General features: G+C 36.6%; 1 protein-coding gene across 2 annotated transcripts in view; it reads right to left on the reverse strand.

Moving 5' to 3' along the window:
• Nucleotides 1-12,875, reverse strand: part of SPATS2L (spermatogenesis associated serine rich 2 like) — a 234,027-nt gene that overhangs the window by 104,707 nt on the left and 116,445 nt on the right. For both annotated transcript variants that reach the window (XM_020984904.2, XM_020984905.2), the window contains exon 2: nucleotides 2,326-2,387. In XM_020984904.2, coding sequence (XP_020840563.1) covers nucleotides 2,326-2,364 — 39 coding nt within the window. In that variant the 5' untranslated portion in view covers nucleotides 2,365-2,387. The remainder of the gene's footprint in view (nucleotides 1-2,325; nucleotides 2,388-12,875) is intronic.

Genomic DNA, 12,875 nt, shown 5'->3' on the forward strand with positions numbered 1-12,875 from the left:
GCAACAAATATTTATTAAGTATCTATGATGTAGCAGGCAGCGTGCCAAATGCTTTACAAAATATGGTCTCATTTGCTCCTCACAACAACTTTGTGAGGTAGATATTATTATCATCTCCATTTTACAGTCAGAGGCTGAGGCAAGTTAAGTTACTTGCCCAGGGTCACACAGCTAATAAGTGTCCAAGGTTGAATTTGAACTCAAATCTTCCTGATTCTAAACCCAGCACGTAGAGAATTGTGTAAGTGCAATGACAAGCTGGAGCACATCCAAGACAGAATGTTCAGAATGGTATCTGAACTACAGCTTATTATTTGGATGATGGAAATAAGAATGGAGAAAAAATTAGAGGAAGGCATACTTGAGGTGTTTTAAGGATCATCATATGGAAGAGAAATTAGACTTCTTTTGCTTGGACCCTGGTAATAGAACAAAACTTCCTTCTAACATTTTTGAGGAATCCCAAAGTGAAATGGGCTGCCTCAGAATGTAGTGGGTTTCTTACCTGAGATCTTCAAGTGAAGGGTAGATGAGGACTTGTCATGAATATTTGTTGTTTATGTGATTCCTATTCTGGTACAAGTTGGGCCAGAAGGACTCTGGGTTCCCTACCATCTCTAAGAATCCGTGATGATATGATCAAATTTAAGTATGTCTAGATATGTCCTAGTATGTGATAAAGACAAAAAGAATGTAGTGTACTGGCAAGAAAGGCTAGACAGATTCAGAGAAAGGAGAGATTGTTGTGAGTTGGAGTACCTGGGAAAGGCTTTACATAAATGATAAGGTCTCATGTAGGTTTTAAAAGATATAGAATTAAAAATTAGCAGTTAAGGAGCTGGAAGAAGCAAAGTGTACATGTAGAGTATGTATTCATAGAATTCATTTCTCACAACGGTTGGGGCCAAAAAAGCCTCATTCACTGGGGGAGATTCTTTTTAGTACATTTAATTTATTTAATGTTATTAAATGTAATAATTTAAATTTAAATAAATTTGAATTTAACTACATTTCCCAGAAGGCTATGCATGAGCACACGGCATGGCACCAACATCTTTTGCATACCACGATTGGGTAAGAAGGTTCTGCCATCTGAGAAAACTAAGTTGCACAGGTGTAGCTTTGCTGGTGCGCTGGCCACTGGCCACATTCCATTTTGGGGCATTTGGGGATGATAATAATATCTACCTCACAAAGTTGTTGTGAGGAACAAATGAGACCATATTTTGTAAAGCATGTGGCACGCTGCCTGCTACATCATAGATACTTAATAAATATTTGTTGCCTCCCTCCCTCATATTCTGGATGCTATGCTTTTTTCACTGTAGTCTCAAATAGCATTACCTTTTAGCTGCCATGTCATGCCATGTACTAATATTGAGTTGGCATACCATGAAAAGACTCAAATCCTTTTCATGGGAACTATTGTCTTAGTCACAGTTTTGTACATGTGAAATTGATTTTTTTAAACCCAAGTAGAGAATTTTACATTGATCCTAGTTGAGAACGATGCTGAAGATGATCATAATAATGATTGTTTTAAGGTTTTCAAAGCACTCTACATATAAAGATCTCATTTGTTCTTCACAACAACTCGATGAAATAGGTGCTATTATTGCCCCCATTTTACAGATGAAAAAATCAAGCAAAAGTGAGGTTAAATGACTTTCCCAGAGTCACTTAAAGCTGGTGTCTGAGGTATAATTTGAGCAAAGTTCTTTCTAACTTAAAATGCTCATCACTCAGTTGGAATTTCCTTCCCAGATTAGTCTATCAGTTTATTTCTTTTTTTTATGTTCACCCTGACTTCTGGACCCCCTAATACACAATTCCTTGTTATCTCTCTGAATGATTATTTCTTGGTAGGTCACTCATTTTCCAAGACCAAACTATATAAAGGCGGAAGGCTGCAGGGCAGAAATCTGCTTGGGTGAAACAATAGGTAAGAATGGAAATGAAGACTTTTGCTTCTTCCTCAACACTTGGCATTTGAAAATGGGGGTAAAAAGCACCTCATAAATGTTAAGGGAAATAAGATATTTGTATTTTTCCCATAGCACGGAGTAATGAAAAAAGTGCTAGATGTGGATGCAGAAAACATGAGTTTAAGTCTTGGCTCTGATTTGGGGAAGCCATTTAATACTTTGGCTTTCAGTTTTCTCAGCCTAATGTACACTTATTCATACAATGCACTCATATGTGTAACACATATGCATACATGCATGCATGTGCATATACACACATGTGGATATATATTATTAATGGGTACACACATATTCATGCATTGGGAATTCCCAAAATATAGATATCATTACTTTATCCTACCTTTTCCTTGATATTCACATGAGTATTGAGTTCAGCCATTTTTCTCTTAGTGGAAATAAGACCTATAAAGAAGAAAATAGAAGAAAGATTAACTTTACAATTCTAATGTTAACTTCTCCATGTTATTCTTATATTTTTCCACACCATAGTATACAATTTCCTTCTGCTTAAGGCATAAATATTTCCTAATTTTTTTTAATTAAAAAAATATTTCAAAGCTAAAGCTTTACTTCGGATATGCTCTACAAACACATTGTAGTAACTCTTATAGGCAATGTAATGACTTTCATTCAGATTGTATGGAAATGAAACTAACAAAGATAGATGGACATAGAGCCAAAATTTATCTCTTCATATTCTATACATAAAAGAGTGGGAGTTAGAGGGAAATGAGGATGTAACTAAGATGGTACACATTTATGCTGGCTCAAAAATAAACTATATTCATATTTGTCATTATGAAAATGTTTTTTTATTAAGTACCTAATTCATTTAATAATTATTCAGTGTATGTCTGTGGGCTATGTAAGATTATTCTAGCATTACAGGAAGAAGTGGACCCTGACCTCAAGGAACTTGCACTCTAGTTACAGAACTAGTGCTAGGATTTGAATAGTAAATACCATGTGAAAGTCAGGTAAATGAAAAAAGTTTCCTACACAGGATGCTTTTCTCCAAACCTGCTTCTTGAAATTACCCCAACTGAGAGGTCTAGGTCACATTTCTATTAATGAGCTATTTTTTTTAGAGTCAAGGGTAGGGTTCCACTCTCCCTCTGCTCAATTACCAAGATTCTCTGGGCCCTGATACCTTTATCAGGTAAGGATGCCTCTTTGTTTGTTACAGAGTCAAGTGATTGATCAATGAACATGATATGTAACAAGACTCTATATCCTGAGGTATAAATTTCTTTGATTGAGTCAAGCAGGAAAAAGAAGAGTGATTGGCAAATCACATGAGCTAGCCAGCCTCCAGGAATATTATAGAGTGAACAACTTCAGCAGTTCCCTAGTCAAGAGGGGTTCAACCCAGTAGAAGAAGATTTAATCTTGAGACCTGAGGATTCTAGTTTGAGTCAAGGCCCTGAGAAGAAATTGCTCTTGGGAGGTGAGGAGGCAGGGGTAGAATTTCACACTATTTCTCCTCTCCCTTTCACTGAGCTTGTCACTGGAGAGGAGAGCACAGTAGGAAATTACATTCCCACTGAGAGCAGAGAGACACACTGAGAACAAACATGGGCACAGACAGATATAGGAGGACAGCCACCAAGAAAGGAAGCACCTTCAGAGAGTGTAACTCCCATGGCAGGGAGAATGTTGGATATGGAACCTCAGAGCCCAGTGGAGAGTTACATCTAAGGAGACCTTTTTGAGGACTTTACGAAGGGAAGAAAAGATTTCCAGTAACTAGGAGTTAGGAAATATTTCATTGCCACATTTCATCTCTGAATATGTGCCTATCAATTGCCCTTATTTTGAGGCTACTCTTTCCAGGGACTGTGTGTGTGTGTGTGTGTGTGTGTGTGTGCAAAAGTAGACTATGCTCCAGACTTTTTTTGCAGTAATTTTTGTACCCACTGTTCTTCCTAATAACATCTTATTAAGTATCTGTTAAGAGCAAATTAAGACTACTGGCTATTAATCAATAGTAAGTACATCAGTTGTAGATCACGAGCAACAGTAGCAGAAACCTCAGTTCCTCAGGGTTACCTCTAGAATTCTGAGTACATAGTAAAGCTAGTAGCCCCCAAGCTGGCCACTGATCACATGGGAGTTGGCGAAGTATTTGGGGGAGTACTACCTGAACATCTAATCTAAATTTGTCACAGCTATGGAAAATCATTGCTAAGTTTTTAATGTCATTGAGCTCCTCTAAGCAAAGGATAAAGGGCTTAAAATGGAGAAGTAGATGAGTTGTAATGCAGGAGAAAGATAACTAGGGGGGCCTAGACGGTCATACATTAGAAACATTTAACACTGTAGTCAAACAACAATTAAGTAATGGCTATTGACACCCATTCCTATAATTTTCTGTAAGTTTTTGCTGTATGTAGTTTTCTTGGGGAGAACTAAAACACACTTTAAGTAACTGGTAAATATTCTCAGTTTCCTCTCAAGAGATCATAGTTAGAATGTAATTTCAAATCCAGTTTTGCTGCTCCTTGGTTGAAAGGACTGGAAAATGTGTCCTTAGTTCTGTTACCACTCAGTAAACTCTTTCCAAAACAAGAATTTAAAGAGGAATTCTACTTTATAATGTTATCCGCAAGCTAAATTAGTTTGTAGATGGTCTAAAAACATTTTTCACTCCTTTGTTTCCATCGCTGTAGAAGCAGAAATAGGTTTTATAGATTTGTAGTACATCTGGTATTTTCTCTGTTTCATTCATTGCCACAGCCAAAAAATTTATCACCAAGTGGCCTGCCTGCTGGTGATAAGACAATCCATATTTATCTATACAGGTCTTCAGAAAGCAGCTAGTCAATTGCTAGGAATACATATTAGTGGTCCAGTGACCAACAAGTGGACATATTATTGGAGAGAATGAAACATGTCAATCTTAATACTCTCATTATAAACAAAACCAGAAGAAAAATGGAAATTAAAGCTAAATGTAAAGATACAGGTTCTCCTAAGAAAGGCAAATAACTGAGTAAATGAAGTTGGTTTTAGTTTATGTACAAAGGCAAGAATAATCCATAATATTATGGGACACTTGTTCATCTTGTATTACCGTGCTTATGATAAGGATTTGCAAAAAGACCACTCTGAAAATAATTACAAATTATGCAGCAACATCTGTTGCTAGGGATAAATAAGTAGAGAAATTCTACTAAGAATTTGATAAGAGCATCTAAATTGTCAATATTTAATATTCACTGACTTCAATGCAAAGGTAAGCATAGGGAAAGAAGGTTAAAATATGTTAGAAAATGTGGCTCAGAAGTAAGAATCAAGACTAGTCAAAACTATACAAAAGTTTCACACATATTCATTAATTTTTTTTTTGAGAAGGCAGTTGGGAGATTCTGGACATGGTGAGCACCAAATAGCATCACAAAAAATATAATGGGTTATATTCTAACATTCGAGTACTTATTAGGTGCCTTCTATGTATTAGACATTGTGTTATGGTTAAAAAGAGAAATAGTAAATAGCAGTAGGACTCATTTTTGAACCAGATATCTATGAATATTGTTAGACTATTTACTTGTAACATTAAAGAACAAAATTAATACCAGACTAGAAGAAAGAGTAAAAACAGGAAGCTATAGTGCACAAATAAAGCAACTCCAATAGGACAGCTACTGGCACCAGAAAATAGGAAGTAGATAAAAGAACAATCATTTAAAAGACAACATTTAACAGGTAGGTGGTGCAGTGGATAGAGTGCTAGGCCTGGAGTCAGGGAAACTCATTTTCCTGAGTTCAAATCTAGACTTAGACATTTACTAGCTGTGTGACCCTGAGCAAGACACTTCACCCTGTTGCCCTCAGTTTCTTCATCTGTAAAAGGAGCTGGAAAATGAAATGCCAGACTACTCCAGCATCTTTGCCAAGAAAACCCTAAAAAGGGATCATGAAGACTTGGACACAACTTAAAAATGACTAAACAACAATTTCTGAAGGAAGTTTAACCAACATGAATCAATTGCCACAATAAAGGGACCAAAAGGGCCTAGAAAATGCCTCAGCCAGCATGGTCTCTCTTCTTGCCACACAAAAAGATAGGGAGATAAGGGAAATACTGTTTTAGAGTACAGACTCATTTATAAAATTTTATAAAGGAAGATAGTGGAAGATTCTGAGCAGTATTGCCTCACAGAATTGAGAGAGGCAATGGAAAAAGCTTTATGGCAAGCTTTGTAAGAAACTCAGCTGCAGAATCTTGACAGGGGCACTTTTTAAGACGAATGTGAAGAGAGAGCAATGAATAGAGGAAAATGGGAAAGATAGTGAAGATTCCTAGAACAAAATCTTTTCTTTATCAATGACAGAAGAACCATTACAGTTTAGATGACCATCATTTTCTCCAATATGCTGCATGAAGAAGTAGGAATGGCACAAAAGAAAACCAGGGTGAGAAGAGCTCTTGGAATGGATTAAGTATATACAGAGAACATCTCTGCTGCAGTGGATGAAATTCTGAGAGCACTGAGGAGTCAATTCTGTATTGGCAATGTATTGGCAATACACAGTATATTGGCAAAGAATAGGCCGTCAAAAGCTTGGGAAAAACTCAGACTTTAGTATTGCCAAAAAACGTCAACTGACAAAATACCAATAACTGTGCTCATATCTATTTTCCCATCTCTATAAAATTTTATCAGACTTTCTGCATACACATAAAGAACATCCAGATGAGATAAGAGAAGCTAACAAGGCAAGCTTTTGCAAACAATATTCTATAGTAATACAAAATTCTATCATGGTTATAATTTTTTAATCTAAAAAAACTTTTAATTTGGTAGAACAAATGATGACTTTGAAGGCTTTTCTCCAACAAAAATTCAAGTATATGTCAAAATCATACAAGAATTCTTGAAAGATATAACAGAGATAACTTTGCTGAACAATCTTCTGATTACTAATATCCAGTGTCTCAAAAATTCTCGTCAAAGGTGTTTGCCATTGTCATGAAGAATGTCCAGCATGGGGTCTAAAAGGAAGAGATTCCCTGCAGGTATGTGAGCTTCCTTAGATACTTTGTTTACAGATGACATTATGCTACTTTAGCAAGATTTAGAACATTCCAGAATTGCTTAAATGAAACCCATAATTACTTCAAAGATTTTGGCCTAACTATTCAAACAGGAAAAAAAACAAGTGAGTGAAGAGTGCCTATTGTGCAGATTATGACATGATTGGTTCACCAGTAGATATATTTTGGGAAGATAATTCGTGAAGGAATGGGCCTAAAACTGAATAGGAACAAAAGTGAGGTAGATTGAATTTGGAAAATTATACAGTGCTTTTAATGATCACAATCTTCCCCCTGAAACAAAGGCCATTTTAAAGATTTTAAAAAATAGTTTTAAAATAATTTAATAATAATTTAATGTCTTTAATCAATAGGCCATTAAAAACATTAATAAACCATTTTTTAAAACATCAATAATCTTTTAGTGATATCCAATATGGCTGTGGGTCAAGGAATCCTGAAGAGCTAAAGTTGAAGCATACTCAAACGGCAAAGGAAAGACATTTAGTAGGTATAAACAGTGAAAAATATTGCCAATGAAAAATTTTACACAATAAAGGGCATAAAAAATTCAAAGATTTGACTTTGAAAAAATTCAGAGATATATGACCAGAAAAGGAGGTGGGTAGGTCACGTAGTGAGAAGAAAGGATAACAGCTGCATTGCTCCTTTGATCCATTGGTGCCTATGTACTTTGAAGAGATCTTGAAGAAGGGCCCTGGTATGTTTGGTGGACCCCCCATGGAGGACTGAAGGGACGATGTGAACAAATGTGGCACTCAATGAGAAGGCATGGATGAGTTGTAATCTCTACCTCTGCAGGGAATATCCACTTCAGTGAGGATAGATTTCCCCCAAGTATCAAAATAAGGTAACTCTCAGAGGCAGAAATTATTTACTTTTAGAGTCTTCACAGTGATCTACGTACATCCTACCTCCCTGGAGAGAGAAACTCTGTATATTCCCTCGCCGTACAGTCAGCTCTTTTTACACATTCCATAAATAATCCTCTTCTACTTAGGAGACCTTCAGCAACTAACTCCTTCCCAAGAGGAAATTTCATATCTTCTATGTTGGCAGGTGGGAAAAAAACAACCAACCTAGCTATTAAATAGCAGTTGGCATTTATCCTCATCTACTCCTCCACTTGTTATTCAAAATGGATTCTAGTTACTTTCTGATATCTTTTATAGTCACTAATGGTATATAATGTGAAAAGAGGTAGGCAGAGAGAAATGGGAGTGGGGGAAGGAGAAAAAACAAAGAATATCTGAGTGGATAATTTCAGGGAACAGAATAAAAGTGAAAAATCGAATCAGTCCTATGGATGTTTTGCCTACATAATGCCAAAGATCTGGACATTTCAAAACATCTAGGTGATTTTTTTTCTTTTCACGTTTCATCTTGAAATTTTGGCATCATGGAGAAATAATCGTAGTTTTTCTATGTGTTCCATAGAGGAGGTTTATAAAGGCTGCTTACCTGTGATTCATTTCTTTCACATATAACCAAAAGATCTGGAAAGTTTGGCTACCCTCCACCTTGTCAAGAAGGCTTTGTGAACCTCCTTAGCACTTCAGGGTCTTGTGTTTCATGGCATAGCGTGGAAAGGTCACAGGCAGCTGGAGCAACTGAATCTTTGCAGCATGTCTAATTTAGCTGTTGCAGTTGTAAGGACTCTATGAGAGACAGAGTTAAAACAAACAAACCCTAGGTGACCCTTTTGATGGCTGGGGCTTGGGTGGGGCCAGTGTTCCTTGAAATGGGATGTCACAACACACAGGAAAATCATGGAAGGATTTCCATGAGGACACAAGATTAGAGAGAGCTGAGATGAAAGTCAGAAAGAACTGTTGCTCCTTTGTATGGATTCAAAAGCTGAAGGGATATTCCAGCTACACCAACCTTCTTGCTCATCTTCACAGGTGACGCTCCATTCTAAAAGATCTAAATGTCTTCACAACGCAAATAAATGAATCTACTATGGTAGGATTTCAAACACAATTCAAGCCACCGCTGAGGTGGGAATGAGGTGTTTTGGGGGGAAGGAGAAGAGAAGAGGTTCTTCCTGTTGTCCATAAAATCACCCAACATAGAAGGTACAGTTGCCACCTATTTGGGTTGTTCCTGAGGTGAAGACTGTGTTAGAACAACTCAAATATTTGGGTAAGTGAACCAGTCAGTAAATAAGTTAGGAAAGGCAATAATTCCCTATGGCTCTGTGCTCCCCATACATAGCATGTTATAAGAGAAAGACCCTTGTGTGCTTGAAATCACAAGACTTGGTTTCCAGTTCTGGTTTTGCCATTAACCAGCTGAATGACCTTGAGAAAGTCATTAAACTCTCCAGGCTTCAATTTCTTTATTTGTAAAATATGGGATAGGCTATATGATCTCTAAGTGTCCTTCCAGTTCTGTAATTCTATCATTCAATTGGTTGGGTTTTTCCCCCCTCAGATGCTTGGAGAAGAATGCATCTGACATGTAATGGTGTCTCAACATACATGTATTTAAGTCCTACATTTTATTTCTCATAACACATCTCTGCTCTCCTGACAAGACTACTTTCAGAAAAAGTCTCAAACTTATCTCTAGTCTCTTTTTTATAAGTTAAACACAAGGGGTAGGAATCTAAGTATTACAGCATGTGTTCAGCATCTATGTGTATGACCTGGAGAGGGGAGGAGGAAATGCCCTTTTCCTTCATAATTTTATGCTTACTTTCTTAACAATGGGGCAAATTTTCTCCCTATGCACTCAGCACTTTTCCCTCCTACTCTATAAATATACCTACCCCATTTAGTAAACATTTTGGAAGTGATTGAATCTCAACAGTGAACTCTATTTTCTCTTCTCTAGCAGGTGGAGAAAGCCATATGGCAAGGAGAGGGTGGTAGAAAAGTGGTCAAAGGATACTAACATTTTTCTGAAGAAGAAATGAACATGATCACAGGGGAAAATGTGTCCCAAGTCACTAATAATTTGAAATTAAAATTAAAATATCTCTGAGGTTTCACCCCTCACTCAGGAGACTAGTAGACAATAAAATCCCAAAATAATTAATGTTGCAAGGATTATGAAATGATAGGACTATAATACAATGTTGGCTGAGCTGTGAATTGGTTCCACAATTCTGGAAAGAAGTGGAAAATAGCTAGAAAAGTGACCAGTGATAATATTCAGGGATACCACTAAATATTTATGCCAAAGAGTTCGAAGCCATAAGAAAATGTGCCATTTATATGAAAATACTTGTAGCATGATTTTTTTTTTTGCAAACAGCTGGAAACAAAGAGAGTATCCACTGATTGGGGAACCAACTTATGGTATGTGAATGTAAAGAAATATTACTGTCATCAGAAAAGATGAATATGAAGAATTCAGAGAAACTTGGAATGATTTGCATGAACTGATGCATAGCTAAATATTCATAATCAAGAGAATAAAATAATATCAATAGCTAGCATTTATAGTACCTTAAGATTTGCAAAGTGCTTTACATGTAATCTCATTTAATCCTTATAACAACCTTGGGAGGTAGGTGCTATTATTATCCCCATTTTATAGATGAAGGAACTGAGGCAGAGAGGTTAAGTGACTTGCCCAGGGTCACACAGCTAGTAAGTGCAGGATTTGAATTAAAGTCTTCTTGACTCCAAATCTAGAGCTCTATCTCCTATGCTACCTAACTTCCAATCACCACAATAGACAATAACCACAAAAGACACCTCAAAATTCAGATTACTGCAATGACCAGTAAGGACTCCAAAGAAATATTGACTATAGGCAGGAGTGTAATGGTAAAAACCTAACAACCTGACTCTCCAAAAGAAATTGTAGATACAACATACTTTCAAGCTTAATATGGGTGACAGCTAGGTGGCAAAGTAGATAACAGCACTAGCTCTGGAGTCAGGAAGACATGAGTTCAAATCCTACCTCAGATACTTACTAGCTCTGTGACTTTTAGCAACTCATTTAACATCTCTGAGGCTCAGTTCCCTTGGTTGTAAAATGGTAATAATAATAGCATCTACCTCACAGAGTTGTTTGAAAGATTAAATGAGATTATATGTGTATATACATACACACACACACATATACATACAAATGCATATATATGTATCTTTTAAAAATTCATTCTATATTTTAGTTACTATTTGTTACAAACTCTATTTAGGTAAACTGTAAGAAATCAAGAGTTTAAGTGACTTTATTTGGCCAATACAAGGGACTAGTAATGAACCTAGGCAAGAGCGTGGCTTAGTGGAAGCAAGTCTTTCCACTTCTTCTTGGCAGTAGGCTCCCAGGCATCCACAAGCATCACATTCCCTGCTAGCCACTTCAAAAGATCCCAAAGTTACCTTTGGGCACTGATCCATGTTTCAGATTTTTCCTCATCCCTTTTTACGCATAAACATTTCTCTGTGTTACATCAAGGCCCGGTGCTTCTCCCTCAGGTAACATTATTGCTTCTCTCCCTAAACTAATAGAAACAGGTAAAAAGCTGGGCATATCACTTCTGAAATGATGCCAACTCCTAAATGAGACATGAATGTTGTGGTTTTCAGGCATGGTGGCAAGTGTGTAGGAATGAAGCATAGAGGCAAGTGGCTCTTTCAGGACTCCCTGGCCCACACCATGAAGGTGGCTGGCCATGGCTGAAGCATTCAGGATGTGAACTCCCCATAAAAACCGTGGAAGACTCCTGATTTCTGATGACAATGACTGTTGCTGGAATGTCCTTAGTTTGGAACGTTCTCAATTAACCAACAAATGATAAATTGAATGTGTTCAACTATATCTATAAAAGTTCCTTGCTTATCTGTTAACTTAAACAAAATCAAAGGTCCAGAATAAATCAAATCATGTCCTTGATGTAATTTTAATGAGTCAGTGTGATGGAGAAAATATTTTTAAAACTATAATTTATCTTTCAGTAATAACATCATAATGTAATTCACATCTCCTGATTTTCACATATATTCTTAGGGAGAAAATCTTAAAAATCAATAAAAAGCCTCTTGGTTCCTAATTCATATGTCTTGGGATTTCATTTCATTTTAGAAATATGTATTCTGCAGTCATAAAAATCTATTTTTTATTAAAAAAACAGCAAAACCCAAAGAAAATCAACTTCGTTATTTTGGTAAATCATCAAAATGGTTCTCCCTATTACCCTTTGCTGTATTTGTCAAGTGATTAAATGAATAATCCATAAATGTGGCTATAGCATAGGCTCAATTTGTAAAAGTGAATGACGTCCTAATTCTTACTCAATTCAAATCAACAAATGTTTATTGAATACTAGTCGTCTTCAAGGCAGTATTTTAGAGAAGATTCAAAGACAAATAAGGCTTAATACCTTGTCCTTGAGACACTTATAATCTAGTAAGAAAGATGAGACATACACAACTAACTGCTGCTGAGGTAGGGTGGTATACATCTTGGAATCAGAAGACCTGAGTTTAGATCATGGCTCCAACACTTATTAGTTGTGTGACCCTGAACAAATTAGTTGCCTTCTCTGAGTTTCAGTTTTCTCATCTGCAAAATGGGGGTAAAAGCACTTTCACTGCCTGACTCAGAGGGTTATGCTTTGTAATCCCCAAAGCGCTGCATAAATGTCAGCTATTATTACCATGAGGTTTTGTGTCCAGCATTAGGCATAGTTTTCTGGCACATAGTAGGTATTTGATAAATGTTTGTTAAGTTCGGTTGACTTACCTTATAAGAGCTGAGCCCTTTCTAACCTGGTACTGTTTTGTTACAGAGGCTGTTCTAGTCACAGGATAAGCTAATAGTATAAGCAAAGCCACAGAAAGGGGAATATGAAGGGCCAACTCAAG

This window comes from Phascolarctos cinereus, unplaced genomic scaffold, assembly GCF_003287225.1.
Source record: "Phascolarctos cinereus isolate Bilbo 61053 unplaced genomic scaffold, phaCin_HiC Scaffold_726;HRSCAF=1367, whole genome shotgun sequence".
NCBI classification, from domain to species: Eukaryota; Metazoa; Chordata; class Mammalia; order Diprotodontia; family Phascolarctidae; genus Phascolarctos; species Phascolarctos cinereus.